Below are 18,958 nucleotides of genomic sequence, written 5' to 3' on the forward strand. Positions count from 1 at the left end.
GGGAAAATAATAGTGATTAGACTTTAATGGGGTTGCTCATCCCCATCATCTCCTTGCAACCATGCGTGAAGATTGCACCGCATCCGCACTTACTTGCAGATGCTTGCGATTTTCCTGCAGACCCATTCATTTCCATGGGGCCTGCGTTTTGTGAAAAATGCAGAATATAGAACATGCTGCGATTGTCACACAACGCACAAGTGATGCATGAAAATCACCGCTCATTTGAACAGCCCCATTGAAGTGAATGGGTCCGGATTCAGGGCGGGTGCAATGCGTTCACCTCACGCATTGCACCTGCGTGGAATTCTCGCCCGTGTGAAAGGGGTCTTAGGATTGCTCATATCATTAGTCAATTCAGTACTACATCTACAAAGTTAAATTGTGCAGACTAGGGGCCTGGTAATCACTACACATACTTCAGATTCCAGCAGAAAAATTCAGAACCCACGTGCAGTGGATTATTGTATCCTACAAATGTGCAGCCTTTTTAATCACAAATAGTTTATTCTTAAGAATTTTCCTCAGAGCTAGGAGTGACCAGACAGCAAGGGTTTGCAGTGGCATTATGGGTGCTAAAGAAGAGTAAGAGCAGTATAAGAATTGTATGAAGTTTATATAGAACCCCTGTTAAAATATAACTTTTATTATGTATCCTAAAAGAAAAAAACCTGCTCTTAAACCGCAGAAATAATCAGATAATTCATACACAGAAGTCTAGAAATATTTTCAATATAGTGGATATACTATTATTTGTTGGGGATCCTTTAGTGGCAGGGAAACCTGCCCAGAGAGATCACTTGATTGCCATGGTATGGCTTGATAATTCATACCATAGGAATCATTAGCTATAGCTGTCCCTACACGCTCCCTGTGATCTCCTCACCTGACTGTGGAGTGACTGCACTGACAAGAGTGCCCCCATCAAAGATGGCTTGCCTATATTATTTGGCAGTTAGGCCCATATTTATTATATGTCCCATTTAGAGATGAGCGAATTTCAGGTTAAGAAATTCGTTCACGCCTCGTTTACTGGTAAAAGCAGAATTGCGTTATGGATTCTGTTACCACGGACCATAACACAATTTTATGACGGAATGCCTTTAGAGGCATTCCGTCATAATAGAAACCTATGGGCTGCAAAACGGATCCGTTCCGTTTCCGTTATGCAGGAGAGGACTCCCCTGCATAACGGAAAGGGGGCGGATCCGCTATGCAGGCCATAGGTTTCTATTATGACGGAATGAATAATGGAATGCCTCTAAAGGCATTGCATTATGCATTCCGTCATAGAATTGCATTATGGTCCGTGGTAACGGAATCCATAACGCAATTCTGCTTTTACCAGTAAACGAAGCGTTAACGAATTTCAAAATATGAAATTCGCTCATCTCTAGTCCCATTATCCAATGGATGTACAGTATTATATTGCTGTTAGGCCTTTATTCAATCAGCGGTGAGTGAGCGGTGCTCTTGTCAGAGCAGTCTCTCCACAGTAAAACACAAGCATGTAGTGACAGCTACAGCTAATGTGACCTGGTCCTAGCAGGTCAATCAAGTGATGTGATGCTATGTATTTAAAGTGGCATGACTCTCCCACCGAACCACACACTGGGAGTGGAAAGACACAGGTAGCATGCTGGGCTGTACAGTCGTCGAGGCAGTATTGTGCTCAGTTCCTATTCCAGCATGCCATCTGTGTCACTCCACATTTAACATATGATCAGATAGGAGAAAGAAATGACAAACTAAACTTTACTACACAGTACTGTAAGAAGATGAAGACTATGGGGGAGATTTATCAAGCCCTCTACACCTGAATTTTGGTGCAAAAACAAAACAAAAACAGGTTACTTTTTGGCCTTTTATGCCACTTTTGTATAAGGGCTCTTTCACACTTGCGTTCTTGTCTTCCGGCATAGAGTTCCGTCGTCGGGGCTCTATGCCGGAAGAATCCTGATCAGTTTTATCCTAATGCATTCTGAATGGAGAGAAATCCGTTCAGGATGCATCAGGATGTCTTCAGTTCAGGACCAGGACGTTTTTTGGCCGGAGAAAATACCGCAGCATGCTGCGCTTTTTGCTCCGGCCAAAAATCCTGAACACTTGCCGCAAGGCCGGATCCGGAATGAATGCCCATTGAAAGGCATTAATCCGGATCCGGCCTTAAGCTAAACATCGTTTCGGCGCATTGCCGGATCCGACGTTTAGCTTTTTCTGAATGGTTACCATGGCTGCCAGCATGGCACGTCATCCATGCGCATGGGGCGCTCTGACGTCATTCTGGAGCGCCCCGGGAGCCGCACAGACGGTAAGTATACTGCTCCCCCGCTCCCCACTACTACTATGGCAACCAGGACTTTAATAGCGTCCTGGCTGCCATAGTAACACTGAACGCATTTTGAAGACGGATCCGTCTTCAAATGCTTTCAGTTCACTTGCGTTTTTCCGGATCCGGGGTGTAATTCCGGCAAATGGAGTACACAACGGATCCGGACAACGCAAGTTTGAAAGAGGCCTAAAGCAGGAGGGAGGGGACGGGCCTATGCAGCCTGACACATTTAATATAATTTGTGCAAGTTACACCTGAAAACGACTCCGGCTTCTAGCGGGTGTAGATACAAGGTTCTGGCACATTGATCTACTCAGAAGCAAAATAATAATTAAGAGGCGTGTGCCTCCTAATAAGTTTGGTGCTTCTCACCCCACCACTAAGTAGATTATAACTGGCGCTAGAAGTGCTAGTGATAAATTCCATCCAATGATGCTATAAAAGGTTGTTACTTGATCTTTGCTTGGAAAGTAGTGAAGGAAGAACCCCAAGAGAATTCCTGCGGCGATGCCAACAACAACTTCCAACACTCCCCGGATGATGCTGTTAAATGTGGAGCCTATAAAACAAAGTAGAAAGACGACGGCAATACAGTATAGCACATTCTGTACATGCACTCTTCTATGTATTCATCTGACAAAACGTTCACTGCATTAGGCCTCTTGCAAACGGTGGGTTCGCAGTACAGGGGGGGACCAGCCATGTGCATTCCGCATCACGGAGTCCGCAAATCCGGAGATGTTGAATGGAACGGAAGCACGTAACGGAACCCTACGGAATGCTTCCGTGGGGTTCCGTTCCGACAATAAAAAAAAAAAATATATAGAAATTGTTCTATCTTTTTGCGGAACGGACAGATGGCGGACCCCATTCAAGTGAATGGGTCTGCAATCCGCATGCGGCTGTCCCACGGTCGGTGCCTGTGCATTGCGGTCTGCAGCACGGGCCCGGCCAGCACACTATAAAGCTATTATAAAAACATATTTCATCTGGTAGGTGTATAGTTCCTATAACCACCACTGCCCATTGAAATTGAACTGTATGTTACACGCTACCTAGTGCTGGCAGATTACACTGCCTCCTCCACCTGTGAGGTTGCACTAGGCAGTGACAGACACAGATTTTTGCATGGTGTATATTTGTAGGTTAGGAGAAGTTTACACTTTATTAGTTGCAGTGCTCGCATTGCGCTATTGGTCCTCATGCATCAGCTCAGGAGGCTTCACTATTCACGAGTTGTGTGATAACCCTGCCCTACATCACCCCCCCTTTATCTGATCCCAAGCGATGGACCTTTTTCTACATAAGCACAGATTTTATAGTACAGTGTTGTGTTGCATTATAGTAAGAAAAAATAAAAAAGATCTTTCAGGTTTGACCACAGCCGACTATTAATGGCTCCCTATGACAACATTTCTGCATTTTCACAATGTTATACGAAATAGAGAGCAGTGTGGAGGGACGTGCATTTCTTTACCTGATGAGAAGGCCATGCCAAAACATGTGTTGAAGCCAGTTATTGCGAGGACATCATCAAAACTTCCAGCCGCCATAAGCAGTGTTGGTATCCCCTTATCTACCCCATATCCTTCTTTCTGTAGAAGTAGCATAGAAGGTACTACAACAGCAGGGGATACAGCACCTAAAACAAAACTAGTCAAAGGCAACATTAGGAATTGTCTGGGCTCCTTATACAGTTACATATGGGACAGAAATAACTAAGACAGCCTACCAGTATGGCAGCAAAAAAATCGTTTACTTACCAGTAAAAAAAAAAAAAAAAAAAGCCTATCATTTTGTAGTGTTTTACTCACGTTAACCCCTTCCCAACATCCGGCGTACATGTATGACGGATGTCGGGTCTTTAAAAATGGCACCAGCTCTGGAGCGGAGCGACCGCCATAGCCGTCAGTGCCTGCTGTTTCATACAGCAGACACCCACGGCTAATGTCCGGAATCAGTGGTAATTCTGACCACGGACCTTGAAATCCTTAGATGCTGTGGTCAAATGTGACCACGGCGTCTGAGGGCTAAAACCCAGAAGCATCTTCCAGGCTGATTATTTATATATTATAGTTTAGGCCAGCCGGTGGCAGCACTGAACTGTAATAGTGTTTTCTGTATAGAAAAATGGAGCAAATTCCATTCTTCTATACAAATTGCAATCTGATGATTTCAAGTTGGGGTCCAATTGGGGACCTAACAAAAAGGGGGAGGGGGAATATATAAAAAAAAAAATATATATATATATATATATATATATATTTTAAATGATCAAAAAGTCAAAAACACCCCATGGCATTAGCAAAAACTACAGATTGTCCCGCAAAAAATGACACTACACATCTCTGTAGACATAACTATAAAAAAAAGTTACGGGGGTCAGAATACAGCGATGAAAGTTTATTTTTTTCAGTATTAAAACAAAAGAAAAAGTATACATATGTTGTATCACTGTAATCGTACTGACCTGAAGAATGAAGAGCACAAGTCAGTTTTACCGCACAGTGAACGCCGTAAAAATAAAACCTGTAAAACTGTGGCGGAATTTTTAATTTTTTTTATTTCACCCCATTTGGACTTTTTTTCCCGCTTTCCACTACATTGCATACAATATTAAATGGTGGCATAAAAAAAAAAAAAATACAACTTGTCCTGCAAAAAACAAGCCCTCATAGGGCTATGTAAACAGCAAAATAAAAAAGTTATGGCTCCGGGAAGGCATGGAGCGAAAAACGAAAACGCAAAAACAGAAAATTGCTGCATCAAGAAGGGGTTCACCTCTGGTTTACTAGGAATGTGCTCAATGTACATCATTGCTGTACTTCAAGTACACATACTTTGAAATATACATAAATTATCAGGGGTTGTCTGAGATTTTGATATTGATGGCCTATCTTTTCGGTGGGGCGCTCTGGTGATTGTTGTGGCGTCTCCCTAGGCCAATAACATCACATTCATCAGTCACATGGCCTAAGCAGCTCTGTCCTATTTAAGTGAATGGGCTTAAAGTGGTTGTCCGGGAATTAGGAAAATAAAAATACTTAAATATTACTTTAGTATAAATATATTCCCAAATACATTTCATTAGCTATAATGGTCAATTTTGTCTGGGGAGCAATCATTAGGAGAAATAAAATGGCCACCGCCCTATGCTTACACACAAAACCTGTCCTTATCATACAGCAGGACAAGAAACTTTACAACACTGAGGTAAAGAACTGCTCATCTCATCTCTGCTTGTCGGGGATTATGATCCTGAATATAGCTGATAAGATCTTTAGCTGAATCTCTGTAGGAATGGAGTTCATGGGGAGACATGAAGTACAGAGAGGACGGACAGGACAGACTGTGCTAATGTGGGGCTGGGGTAATGGAGACTGCATACAAGTGCTTCTGCTTATTACCCCCACATCCTCTCTGTACTTCATGTCTCCTAATGAACTCCATTCCTACAGAGATTCATCTGAACATCTTATCATCTGTATTCAGGCTCATAATCCCTAACAAGTAAGAGAGGAAGATGGCGCAGCTCTTTAACTTGTCCTCCTGTGTAATTAGGACAGGTTTTATGTGGACTAGTAGGATGGCGACCATTTTATTACTCCTAATGATTGTTCCCCAGACAAAACCAGCCATTATAACTAATGGAAGAACCCTTTTAAGGTGCAATACCAAGCACAGCCACCATCCAATGTACGGCACTGTTCTTGGCAAGTTATGAGGAGGCCACACAGCGCACTTGAACACAGCGGCCTCTTCTAACAGCTAATCAGCAGAGGTGCCAGAAGTCGGACCCCAACCAATCAGATATTGATGACCTATCCTATCATTTATTATACTTTATTAGGCGTATTTCGGGTGCAGATGCGACTTTCCCCACGGTCCTCAAAGCCTTCACGCACCAGACGTGCTGAAGAAAACCATTGGGGGAGATTTATCAAAATTGATGGAAAGGAAAACTGGCTTAGTTGCCTATAGCAACCAATCAGATTCCAAAATTGTGGGTGTGGCATGGAAGAGGACAGGCCAGCAGGTCCTTCTCATTTACCATTTTTTACGTCTGGTTGTAGGTGTAGAAAATTGTCTAAATGTAAGACAGATCGGAAGCTGCCCAAGTTATAGAGAGGCCGGCGCCTCTTCATAACTCCAGCGGATTCACCGCCAGCTATAAGGCTTTATTAAGACTGGCGTCTAAAACATTGGTCTTAATAAATGACCCCCTATGTGCCTGGTGTCCATATACAAAAGAAATGCAAACAATTAGCTGGCTACTTGGCTGTCAATGCTGAAGAAAAAGAGGCCTAGACCAGTCAGCACCTATTGCACTAAATCCATCCTGAAATATAAAGGGTAGACCAATAAATGAATGTGTTACCCTAACATAAATCCCCATGTCAGCGGCAGTCCCATCAGAAGGTAAGAAAACAGCGCGGCTGAACAAGACTCAATGGCACAGGGACCAATAGAAAGCCGTAAACACACTGCCTTCAGTTTTCTCAAGGCCTAAAATAGATAAAATTGAAGATGTGGTTATATAAGCAAGTTCGAAAAAATTCTTCTGCTTCAGCTATGGCCCATTTCATGTACACGTCAGCCACAATGCAGCTATTTACACAATTCTGATTTTTTACCTTTGGATCCAGCCCAAGCCCGGCACGCGTCAATATGATTGCTAAAGCAATATTTCTCAAGGCGGCAGACCACTTGTAACTGATTTGGACTTGATCCGTGACAAATGGAATATTTCGTATAAGGAAGCCAGCAAGTAACATACCTATGGAAAAAACATTACAAACATTTAAAGTAGGAAGATGGCCATCTCCAGACCGTGGCTCTAAGTGCCTCCTAAGTCGCCGGCCAGCTCTTAGTTTGTCATATTGACTTGACCTGGCGATTACCTAATGGGAAATGTATGGACATTCCCCTTATAATTTGTGGGCCTGTCTATTTCAGCCCGTATAAACTATGCCTTTAACCCCAGTTAGGAAGAATTGTAATGTTGACTGTAAACATGGCCAACCTCAAATGGCGAAGGCTACTTTCACATCTGCGCTTTCCCTCTCATAGGATCTCAATAGCGGGGGAAAACGCTTCCGTTGTGTCCCCATTTATTGTCAATAGGGACAAAACTGAACTGAACAAAACAGAATGCACCAGAATGCATTCCATTCTGTTTGGCTGCGTCCCCATCGCGGACAGAATAACGCTGCAAGCAGTGTTATTCTGTTCAAAACCTAATAAAATGGATCCGTCCCTATTGACTTTCAATGGAGTTCATGACAGATCCGCCTTGGCTATTTTTTATTTTTTTTTGTAAATTCTTTATTTTCCATTTTCATATAATTGAGTAACAAGTATGCATAGGTATGACAGAAAAAAGAATGCAGTTGTGACTAAGCTTCACACGTCATACAGTAGCAGACAATTAAAGTTGTATAAAATACATACATGTGTCCAAATGTTTAACATATCAAAATGGCTATAGACAATATCAATCAGGATGAGGAGAGCATGGATATTCTTCTCTTACTTTCTCCGGAGTGTTAATAACGCTCTCTAGCTAGCCATAAACAAAACACTGAATAGTGATTGAAGACAGAGAAAGAATAGGTAGAGAGGGAAGAGAAAAGATTAGGAGTAAAAGCAAGAAGAAGAGGGATGGGGGGGGGGGGGGGAGGAGCCTATAAATATCATAGTCTAGGTCCTAAGGTTTTTGTGTCTGTATAGTGAGGACCCACCTACAACAGAGGTCTCCAAGGGTTCCATATCTTTGCGTATTTATCATGTGTCCTGTCAATCCAGCTAGAAATTTCCTAGAATCTGCAGATTTGAGTCACCTTAGCTGACATTTCATGTACGGAGGGGGGGTTAGAATCAAGCCAGTGTAGAGGAATTAATGCTTTAGCTGCCACAATGATATTGAGATTAGGTTCTTTTTTGAGGGGGAGTATTGCGGTGTTGGGAGCGCAAGCGCCACTATTTCCAATGTAAGCTTAAAACCAGGGGTTGTAAGTCTCCTGATCAGTGCTTCTACATCTCTCCAATAGGGCTGGATCTGCGGGCAATTCCACCAGATGTGTGACAAGGACCCTACGCCACCCCACACCTCCAGCATTCTCTGGTAGACGTCAGGCCTCTTTTGTACAAAAATTCTGGAGTTTTATACCACCTTGATAGGAGTTTGAAGTGATTCTCCTGTAAACGGGTGCATCGAGAAAAACCATGTGAACCTCTTAGTGTCTGTTAGGACCTTATCTAACTCTTTCTCCCACTCCCTGATGTACACGGGCTTTAGAGATTCGCCCTCACCTCCCACCACAAGGTAGAGCTTTGACACTTTCCTAACCGCAGAGAGTGGTGACAAGATTAGTTTTTCGAATTCAGTCAAGGACCTTTGGAGAAGGTACTTCACTGTCAACTCCCCACACACAGCTTTAATATGAGGTTTAGCTAAGAAGAAACCTGGGGATTCGGTAATCGAGCTCGGAAGAGCTTTCAGGATGGAGACTTCCAAGATTTGGGGTAATTTCACACAGTTTTACCGACGTTAGGGAGTTCCATAAATGTAATTTGTCCAAGCTGCCATGGTTTAGAAGGTCTGGTAATAGGCTCACTGGCAGCAGAGGCGATGGATCAGGGGCTAATTTTCCTCTCATTTCTCTCCATACCTCACCAAGACCCCAAAACAATGGGTCTAAAGTCTTGTCATTCCGGATGTTCCTAACTGGGAGCCACAGGTGTTTTTGAAAAAGCTTCCCTACGCTATGACTACAAATGGCTTGAACATCTGGACGTCTTTTTGGATCTGCCATTTCAAGCCATCTATTAAGCTGTATCGCTTTATAGTATCTAGATACATCTGGTAGGCCTAGTCCTCCTTTTTCTTTGCTTCTGACTAAGATTTCGTGAGATATCCTAGGTTTCCTACCATTCCACAAGAACTTAAAAAACATACCCTTCATGCTGATTTGGGAAGCCAGATCGGGACCAACTGCATAGTATAAAGGACTTTTGGCATGACATATGCCTTCAGAACGTTTTTCCGTCCCATCCAAGAAAGATAGGGGAGATTGTATGTTTGTAACAAGCACTGTATATCTCCCAAAAGAGGTGCGTAATTTTGTTGATATAGATCATTGATGTGTCTGGGGATTAAAATCCCTAAATATTTAATTGGTCCTTTATCCAAAGAAATGGAAGCCGGGCCCGCAAGGAAGTGGTTTTGGATTCAGGTAGGGAGATGTTCAATATCTCTGATTTAGAATGGCTGACTTAAAAATCTGATAGAGAACTGTACTCGGCTATTTTCTCCACTAACGGGGTCTAGCCCTTTCTCCGGATCCATTATCAGGAATAATAAGTCATCAGCGTGCGGAGCCTAGCGGCGCATGGAGTAGGTCGCACGCCGCATCAGCTCCGGCAATATCCTGATCGTTTATACCTGATACGGTGGCAAATCGACTCTGAATTAATCGGAGGTGCAGGGGACAGATCCAGGAGGTGATCCGGCGCAGGAATCCAGCATTATGCCTGCGAAGAGAGGCAAGACGCCGAGCCGTCCGGAGAGAGAGACCCGGTCCCAAGATGGCACCGAGGAGGAGGAATGGCCTGACCTGAGGGCGGCGGTGAGTCAGGGAGCTGCAGCGCGGCTGGAGCGCTTTGCTCACAAGTCACAGCAGTCCCCCAGTCATGTGTGGGGAGAGGGAGATGACACCCTGACGCCAGTGGAGGAAGGTTTAGGGGAGCAGGATGGCCCCTGTGATGAAGACCAACAACCCCCTGTTCAGCAAGTGGGGGGGGGGGGGAGTCCTGGCCTGTGCTGCTTTGGTAAAGACCTGCCAGTGATTACTGCCCCTGAACCCACGTTGAAAGACGTGATGGCAGCTATAGCTAGTTGCAATGTCACCCTCCAGTCCATGAACATTAACATTGGAAGCCTAAAAGCGGACATATCCATCATCTGGCATGACCTGCATAAGGTGGCTGAACGCACCTCAGAAGTAGAAAGGAGGGTCTCGGACCTGGAAGGTGGGGCTGTTACCCTGCAGAGAGAGAGCAGGGCTGCGTCAAAAGATATAGCGGCGCTTTATGCAAAGACTGACGACCTTGAAAATCGCTCCCGCCGCAATAATATTAGACTGGTGGGCATTCCTGAGAAGTCTGAAGGCCCAGAGGCTACTGAATTTATTGAAAAATGGCTTGCAGAAAAATTCCGTGATAAGGACTTTCTGCACTCTATGCGATTGAGCGAGCACATAGGGTCCCCACCAGGCCCCTGCCGCCAGGGCGGCCGCCACGCCCAATACTTGCTAAAATCCTGCACTATCGAGACAGGGATACTATACTGAGGGCTGCGAGGTCTCATCCTGATTTAAAAATTAATGGGGTTCAGGTGTCCCTGTTCCCGGATTACTCGTCGGATGTACAAAAGAAGAGGGCCCGCTTTGTGGAGATTAAACGGAGGCTGAGAGACTTGCAAGTACAGTATTCCATGATGTTCCCGGCAAGGCTCAGGGTGGTGGCGTTTGGATCCGCTGTGTTCTTTGAGGACTCGGATGCTGCGGTCAAGTGGCTGGATCAAAATGAGCGCCGCCTTAGGATCCCTTCAACAGACACCTGAGACTGATGGACATTCCTGTTCCTGATTGAAGTTCTGATGTCCCCTGGACTGTCCACCCACCGTTGTGGACATTTTATTTCTGTTCTTAGCCGGTTGCTGGAGACACTTTGTGGGTAGAGCATACGCCCTCGGTTGCTCCCCACTTTCTCAATGTGCCTGCACATGGTATCTTGCTGGATGCTGTGCTGCTTCAGGCGCTGTTGGGCCAGGTTCGCAATGTTGGCCCCAGGTTCAATATTGATTCTAATATGCTGCATATGTTTACTGTGTGGGGTGGGATAGTTGGGTGGGGGGAGGGAGGGGGAAGTGGGTTAGCGGGGGGTAATACTGTCATGGGTGCTATTGACAGCAATTACTAAAGTGCTGAAACGTACAGTCCTCTCATACCTTGATGGGGGAAATGGAGTAGGGATAGGAGACTGTATTCTGGTGATTAACATTGTTTTTCCTTGCAGCTGCTGGGAGGTGGAGATGTGTGGCTCTCATTTGTACTTTTATTTATGTACGCATTCTTATGGGACCTGTTACGAGAATACTTAGCTGGAATGTGAGGGGAATGGCGGATGCTACGAAGAGACATGGTCTGTTCCGTTACCTATCTAGATATCAGCCAGCAATAATATGCTTGCAAGAAACGCATATGACCAAACAATCTATACATGTTCTGCAAAAGCCGTGGCTGGGGTATTCGGTGCATTCCGTCTTCTCCTCGCATTCCAGGGGGGTTAGTATCCTAGTTCATAAGAATATCATGTTTGAATGCCTCAGGGTATGTGTGGATGAGGAGGGCAGGTTTATAGGAGTGCATTGTGTGGTCCAAGGGATGAGGATGGCGCTGGCGACAATCTATATACCCCCACCATTTTCCTCGGTGCCTTTAAGGAAGCTCATGGAGTTTATGGCAGAATTTTCTGAACTTCCAATGTTAATAGTGGGCGATTTTAATAATGTACTTGACAGCTCGCTTGATAGATGCCAGATCACACCTAGTGGTAGTAATACGGGTGAGACCCCGTTTGCAAGAATACTCAGGGAAGTAGGGTCTGATGGATGTGTGGAGAGAGACCCACCCCCTGGACAGGAAGTACTCGTGCTGCTCCTCGTCTTATGGATCCCTGTCACGCATAGATTTGGGTTTGGTGAATGCTCATATGTTTCCGCTTGTACAGAATTCAGAGTATCTGGCCAGAACCTTATCAGATCACTCCATATTTAGTATCGCTCTTGATATTTCTGAGACAGGCCAGGCCGGGGGTTAGATACTGGCGATTGAATGCCTTTTGGTTGAAATTGATAGGTGACCCGTCCGAGATGCTTCAGTCCCTTAGGGAATATTTTTGTATAAATGAGGGGACTGCGTCTCCAATAATTGTTTGGGAGGCGATGAAGGCCTTCCTCAGGGGCTCCCTTATCAAAACAGTCAATCGGATTAAATCTAAATCTAGAGAGCTTGATCTGCAGAAACACTGATAACATGAAGCTAGCGGAGGAAGCCTTTGTGTTGAATCCATCTAACCTAACTAAGCAAGTGCCTTAAAGATCAGGCAGGAGGAGCTGAGGTGTCACCTCTTGGAAGTAGCAGAGAGGAAACGACTGTTTTATAGGCAGCAGTTTTTTACTGAAGGGGAGTGTGTGGGCCATATGCTCTCGGTTATCGCGAAGAGCGCAGCAAGGGTCTCAATGTATACCTGGCCTGTTAGATGCTGGTGGCGTCCTCAGGCGTGATACTGACAACATTTTGAACATATTGAATAATTTTTATTCCTCTCTGTATGCTCCTAAGGTGACATGTTCGGAAGAGGATATTGACGCATTTTTAACTACATTGAATCTCCCTAAGCTCTCCAGGGAAGACAGTATGCGGTTAGAGGAGCCGATTGAGTTAGAAGAGTTGAGGGCGGCGCTGGCAGCTATGGCTAACGACAAGGCTCCGGGTTTAGATGGGCTCCCGGCGGAAGTGTATAAGACCTTTGCGGATGTGTTACTCCCGGAACTTCTGAAGGTATTCAATTATTCCAAGGAAGAGGGGGTGCTGCCTCCGTCTATGCAGGAGGCATTAATAGTAGTCATTCCTAAGCCGGACAAGGATCACTCTCTTCCCTGACTCATATAGACCGATATCGTTACTCTCCACTGACGTTAAGTTGCTTGCAAAGGTATTGGCCATGCGTCTGTCTAAAGTGATTTTGTCTATCATACACTCTGATCAGACTGGCTTCATGCCTCAGAAATCAACGTCAATTAATATCAGAAGAGTGTTTGCCAGTATTCAACTTCCAGCTGAAAATGTTGGAGATAGAGCTATCCTTTCTTTAGACGCGGCCAAGGCCTTTGACAGCATTGAGTGGCGTTTCCTGTGGAGAGTTATGGCGTATATGGGGTTTGGAGATGAGTATATATCCTGGGTCCGGGTGCTATACTCTAATCCCAAAGCATGTGTCAGGGCGAATGGAGGGGTGTCTCCCAAGTTCTGCTTGGGCCGGGGTACCAGACAGGGGTGCCCGCTGTCGCCTCTGCTATTTGCAGTGGCGATTGAGCCGTTAGCCGCAGCGATTCGTAAGTCACTGGACATTCGGGGGTTCCAGTATGGAACAGTTAATAATAAAGTGGCGATGTACGCAGACGACACTTTGCTTTTTTTGGGGGACACTGGTCCATCTTTGGAAGCGGCTATGAAAATTATTGACTGCTTCGGTGCCCTGTCGGGTCTGACTATTAACTGGAGTAAATCGGCAATTATGCTGCTTGACGGGCAGGGGCAGTCGCAGACAGTGCGAGACAGAAGTATTCCATGTGTAGCGTCCTTTAAGTATTTGGGTATCCATATATCCCCTAGAATCCGGGACTTTGTGCGCCTTAACTTTGACCCGCTGGTTATTAAATTTCGAAACAAAGCTAAGGCATGGTGTAAACTGTACCTGTCGGTGGCGGGAAGAGCCAATCTCATTAAAATGGTGTTGATGCCTCAGCTGCTCTATATTCTACATAACTCCCCGGTCTGGCTGTCAAAGTCCAAATTTGTTCCAATCAATGCTATTTTCAGGGAGCTCATATGGCGGAAGGGGCAACCGAGAATTAAGCTCGAAACGCTGCAATATCCTAAGATGGAAGGGGGCCTTGCAGTGCCAAACCCCTGGGTATACTTCCTGGCTGCACAATGCCAACATTTTAAAGGGTGGATAGAACTGGAGTCGAGTGAGGTGTCGTGTCAGTTGTTTAGCATTGCTTGTCATCTAAGGACCTATTGCTGATCCTTGAGACTAGAGGGGCCGGGAAGAATGGTCTGTTGGGAGATTTGGGTTACTTGATGCACTCCGTGTGGAACAGGGTTAAGCTCCTGAGGGGGGTTGTCGGCAACACGGAATACACTCCATTGTGGGACAATCCCGTGCTGCCGGAATTCCTCTCTCTGTCTGATTTTGGGGCGTGGAAAAGGAAGGGTATTCTGAGGTTGGGCCACCTTCTGGAAGAAAAGGAAGTTCATGTCCTTTACCAGATTTCAGGAGTTGTATGACCTACCTAGAACACACTTTTATAAATATCTTCAGGTGAGACACGCGTACAACTCCACATTTAGAGGTACGACTGTGATGGCAGGGAGAGATGCTGCATTGCACCAGATTCTGTCCAGGGGGGCAAGGAGAGGTATGATCTCATGTATATACAAGCTGCTGCTTGATAAGTTTCTACTGTCGCATCCGCTTGTGGCTAAAGGTAAATGGGAGAAGGATGTTGGTGAGCTAACTGATGACCAATGGTCTGACATACTGGAGGCGATACCTCTCTCTTCCTTGAGTGAAGGGCGTAAACTCTCGCAGCTGTTCATTGTCCATAGGGTCTACAAGACACCGTTTTTTTGTTTCGCATAGGGTTTAGACCCACGGATGAATGTCCAAGGTGCTCTATGGCTTCTGCTGATTTGTTGCATATGCTGTGGACGTGCGAGAGATTAGGGAGATACTGGGAGATGGTATCTCAGACGATACAGGACGTTTATAAGGTGCGGGTACCGCCTGATCCGAAAGTGTGTGTGTTGGGATACGTATCTGAATTGGCCACTAGTCAGGTGCATAAAATAGCTATAGGTAGAGTGTTATATGTTGCTAGAAAGTTGATCGCTCTGCACTGGATACAGACAGCGCCGCCAACCCTGGGGGAATTCCTAAGTGCTGTTGACACAATGTTAAGCTGTGAACGGATGGTATACTAGAAGCGTGGATGCCCAGCAAAGTTTGAAAAATTATGGGAACCGTGGCTGTCGTCTCGACGTCTGCATAGGGATATATGATAGTGCGCCTGTGTATTGGGTAGGTTAAGATGGGGCGGGATGGGTGGGAGATGGGGGAGTTGGGCTGAAATTTGATTTTTACTCATGGCTTGGTATCCTGTGTGTTACCAGATTTGCTGGATAATGTGTCTGTATGTCATATTTGTCTGTGACATGTTATAATGTGCATTTACTTTATACATTTTTCAATAAAAAAGATCTGATTTAAAAAAAAATAATAATAATAAGTCATCAGCAAATGCAGTACATTTTAGTTCCCTGCCACCATATTTAACTCCTGGGATTTCTGGGGACTGCCTAACTAGTTGTAGAAGCGACTCTACCACTAAAATCGCCTTGGCTATTTTAAAGATAATACAACCGGATCCGTTCATAACGGATGCAGACGGTTGTATTATCATGACTGAAGCGTTTTTACTGAATGCTAGTGTGAAAAATAGCCTAATTTATACACGCCTAGCAAGGGACTGACACAGGCAACTAGGGACTCCTCTGCAAAACCTGCAATCTCTCCAACACCAACAGAAGACGGTCCTCAAGGCCTTCACGCACCAGACGTGCTGAAGGGAACCATTGGGGGAGATTTATCAAAATTGATGGAAAGGAAAACTGGCTTAGTTGCCTATAGCAACCAAGCAGATTCAACCTTTCATTTTCCAAAGCAGCCATTAAAGGTGGAATCTGATTGGTTGCTATGGGCAACTAAGCCATTTCTACTTTACACCAGTTTCTTTACTCCCCAGAGATGATGGGTTCCTCATCCTGTTTTCCATGCAAAAAGATCTTGACCAATAAAAAGACACATCAAACCCTTGGAACATAACCCGATGGTGGCACTCAAACTGGTGGTCTGTTGTTATAGCCCATCTGTGGTAAGGATGAGGAGTTTTGCATTTAGACAGGTTAGCTGGAGCATTGTATTTGGCTGCCATCTGCTTGACATTGGATCTATATAGACATGTAGAGAACTGTACATTGTGCTATATATGTAATAAGAAGTACAAGACAGTCTTTGGAATCTCAGCAATTTGAGGAAATCTATAGGACTAGGAACTCCCTGCTGAGCATGCATCTGTGAGATGAATCTACTATATTATCACCTGCCGTATAAGCAGCTAAAAAGGTTTTCCAAGACTCTATAACTGATGACCTATCTTCTGAGAGAAGGCCGCGGTGCTATTGTGAGTGCCGCTGCCTTCTCAAACAGCTGATCGGCGGGGTTCCTGTGTGTCGGATAGGTCATCAGTCTCAGAAAATCCCATAACTATGGTCACATGTTGATGACTGTATATGTGACCCCCACCCCACACATAATTTCACGACCATGTATATTTTATGATCTGCAAACCATGGATCTGCAATATACGGATGTGGTCCACGTGCCATCCGCAATTTTTTGCAGGCCCATTGTCTTTAAAGGCTTTTTGCAGAGCAAACATACGGATGTGGGACATACGGATATGGAAAGCAAGAGGTCCATGTGGTTTCCGCAAAAATATAGGACAAGTCCTATACTTGAAAACATAGACCATATGCGTATTTTGTGGCTCCGCAATTTCCGTACTGCAAAATACATATGGCCATGTGCATAAGGCCTAAAGGGGAGTTAAAGGGGTTGTCCAAGATGAACACAAACTGGGGCAGCAGCAGTAAATGTGAGAAAAAAATATGGTCATACTCCATTTTCTCCCGTGCTTCACGCTAGGGTCTTCCCTGCTGACGTTTGTTTTCCAGGCTCCAATGGAGACGTCCCATATACACCACTTCTCCACTGCAGCCAATCACTGGCCTTTGAGTCACATCCCATATACTGCAATGGCCAGCGATTGGCTGTACGGTGACCTAGTATGCACAGAACAACTCTGCTGCAGCCAGGAGGATGGAAGCAGCAGAGGAGAATAGGATGACTTTTTTGACATTTTATTAAATTTACTGCTGCTGCCCCAGTTTTTATTTTGGCAATCCCTTAATGCATAAGTCTATATAAGGAGAATCCTCAAAAATGGGCAAAAAATGAAAATGGTATTTCAGAAGCAGAAATGGTCATCGTTTGCATACTATACCTAGTAATGGAGGTAGTGGGGGTAGACTGCGTATCCTAATCAGTCCAACAAGTTTGCCACCAATGAAAGCACAGAGAAGCAGAGCGAAGATCCCAAACAAATTTCCACCAGGCAAACACTCGGGACCTGTGATGGACCATACGACTGCCCAGATTAAAAATATCATGATAACTGCAAAGAGAAAACGGAAATACAGTTTTCATCATCTGTCAGAAAAATAGAAAATCTACAATATAATGATAACGGTCAATGAAGATACTTATGTACCATTAGTAATTGTAACAGAAAGAAGCCCATGTGGAGGACAAGCACAAAGCATCTTTATCTTTAGACATGCTGTGGCTTTATGTCCCTTCTGCAGATGATTGTCGCTGTTTAATAATGCACTTTCTTCATTTGGGAGGGTTCCATCAGCTGTCTTTGGTGCATCTAGCAGCTCCCCCTAGGGGGAAAAACAGAAAAAACGTCATCACTATGCAAAATTAGAGTTGTCATATCACGTGGCATCAGTTGTGTGACACTCTTTACACCCTGACATTCAGTAAGCAGGGTTACATGGGGTCATGTGAACTATCTAGCTCTCCTACCGATGCATTTTACATGAATAAATTGGACTGAACCATTTTTATTCTATAGGGAGAGGCATATGAACGGATATAATAAAAAGATCTGCCAGCAAAATTATAAATAGTACATTTTGCGACATCCTATTGTGTAAAGAAATCAATGAATTAAAGCCAGAATACATCTTTAATGTTCCATATAATGAGACAATGTAAAAAAAAAATATATATATATATTACTTAAAGAAACCTGTCACCGGGATTTTGTGTATAGAGCTGAGGACATGGGTTGCTAGATGGCCGCTAGCACATCCGCAATACCCAGTCCCCATAGCTCTGTGTGCTTTTATTGTATAAAAAAACAATTTGATACATATGCAAATTAACCTGAGATGAGTCCTGTCCCTGAGATGAGTCAGGGACAGGACTCATCTTAGGTTAATTTGCATATGTATCAAATCGGTTTTTATACACAATAAAAGCACACAGAGCTATGGGGACTGGGTATTGCGGATGTGCTAGCGGCCATCTAGCAACCCATATCCTCAGCTCTATACACAATCTCTCAGTGACAGGTTCCCTTTAACTACTTAAGGACAGCCAGACAACTTAGATATGGATCTGCTGGGTGTTTTAACTCTGCAATGACATACCTTGACAAGTCCACAGCAGCAGGTGTGGGGGACTCAGTTGTCAGTGGTTTATTACCGTCTCATCCTTTCTAATCGCGGTATACATGATGCTCAACGAGCAGCCATGATGCTTCCTCCTCCCATCCCGGCTAGGTAACTGAAGGAAGTGCTGTGTCTTAGCAGACCCAAATTCCTGCCTTAGGCCTCATGCACACGACCGTTGTTGTGTTCCGTGTCCGTTCGTGATTTTCTGCGGACCCATTGACTTTCAATGGGTCCGTTGAAAACTCGGATAATGCACCATTTGTCATCCACGTCCGTGATCTGTGTTTCCAGTCCATCAAAAAACTGTCCTATTTTTTTCACGGACAATGGTTCGCGGACCCATTCACGGACTTGAATGGGTCCGTGAAAAAACACGGAGGCACACAAGATTGTCATCCGCGTCCGTTTTTTT

At 44.6% G+C, this 18,958-nt stretch overlaps 1 protein-coding gene across 1 annotated transcript in view; it reads right to left on the bottom strand.

Annotated features, from left to right (window-relative positions):
- Nucleotides 1-18,958, bottom strand: part of SLC9B2 (solute carrier family 9 member B2) — an 81,260-nt gene that overhangs the window by 20,343 nt on the left and 41,959 nt on the right. Inside the window, exons 3-8 of the mRNA XM_044276551.1 lie at nucleotides 17,574-17,748; nucleotides 17,307-17,477; nucleotides 6,967-7,109; nucleotides 6,711-6,838; nucleotides 3,810-3,985; nucleotides 2,785-2,891 (exon numbers count right to left, since the gene is read on the bottom strand). Of these exons, the coding sequence (XP_044132486.1) occupies nucleotides 2,785-2,891; nucleotides 3,810-3,985; nucleotides 6,711-6,838; nucleotides 6,967-7,109; nucleotides 17,307-17,477; nucleotides 17,574-17,748 (900 nt within the window). The remainder of the gene's footprint in view (nucleotides 1-2,784; nucleotides 2,892-3,809; nucleotides 3,986-6,710; nucleotides 6,839-6,966; nucleotides 7,110-17,306; nucleotides 17,478-17,573; nucleotides 17,749-18,958) is intronic.

The sequence above is a fragment of the Bufo gargarizans genome, chromosome 1 (assembly GCF_014858855.1).
Source record: "Bufo gargarizans isolate SCDJY-AF-19 chromosome 1, ASM1485885v1, whole genome shotgun sequence".
Lineage (NCBI taxonomy): Eukaryota > Metazoa > Chordata > Amphibia > Anura > Bufonidae > Bufo > Bufo gargarizans.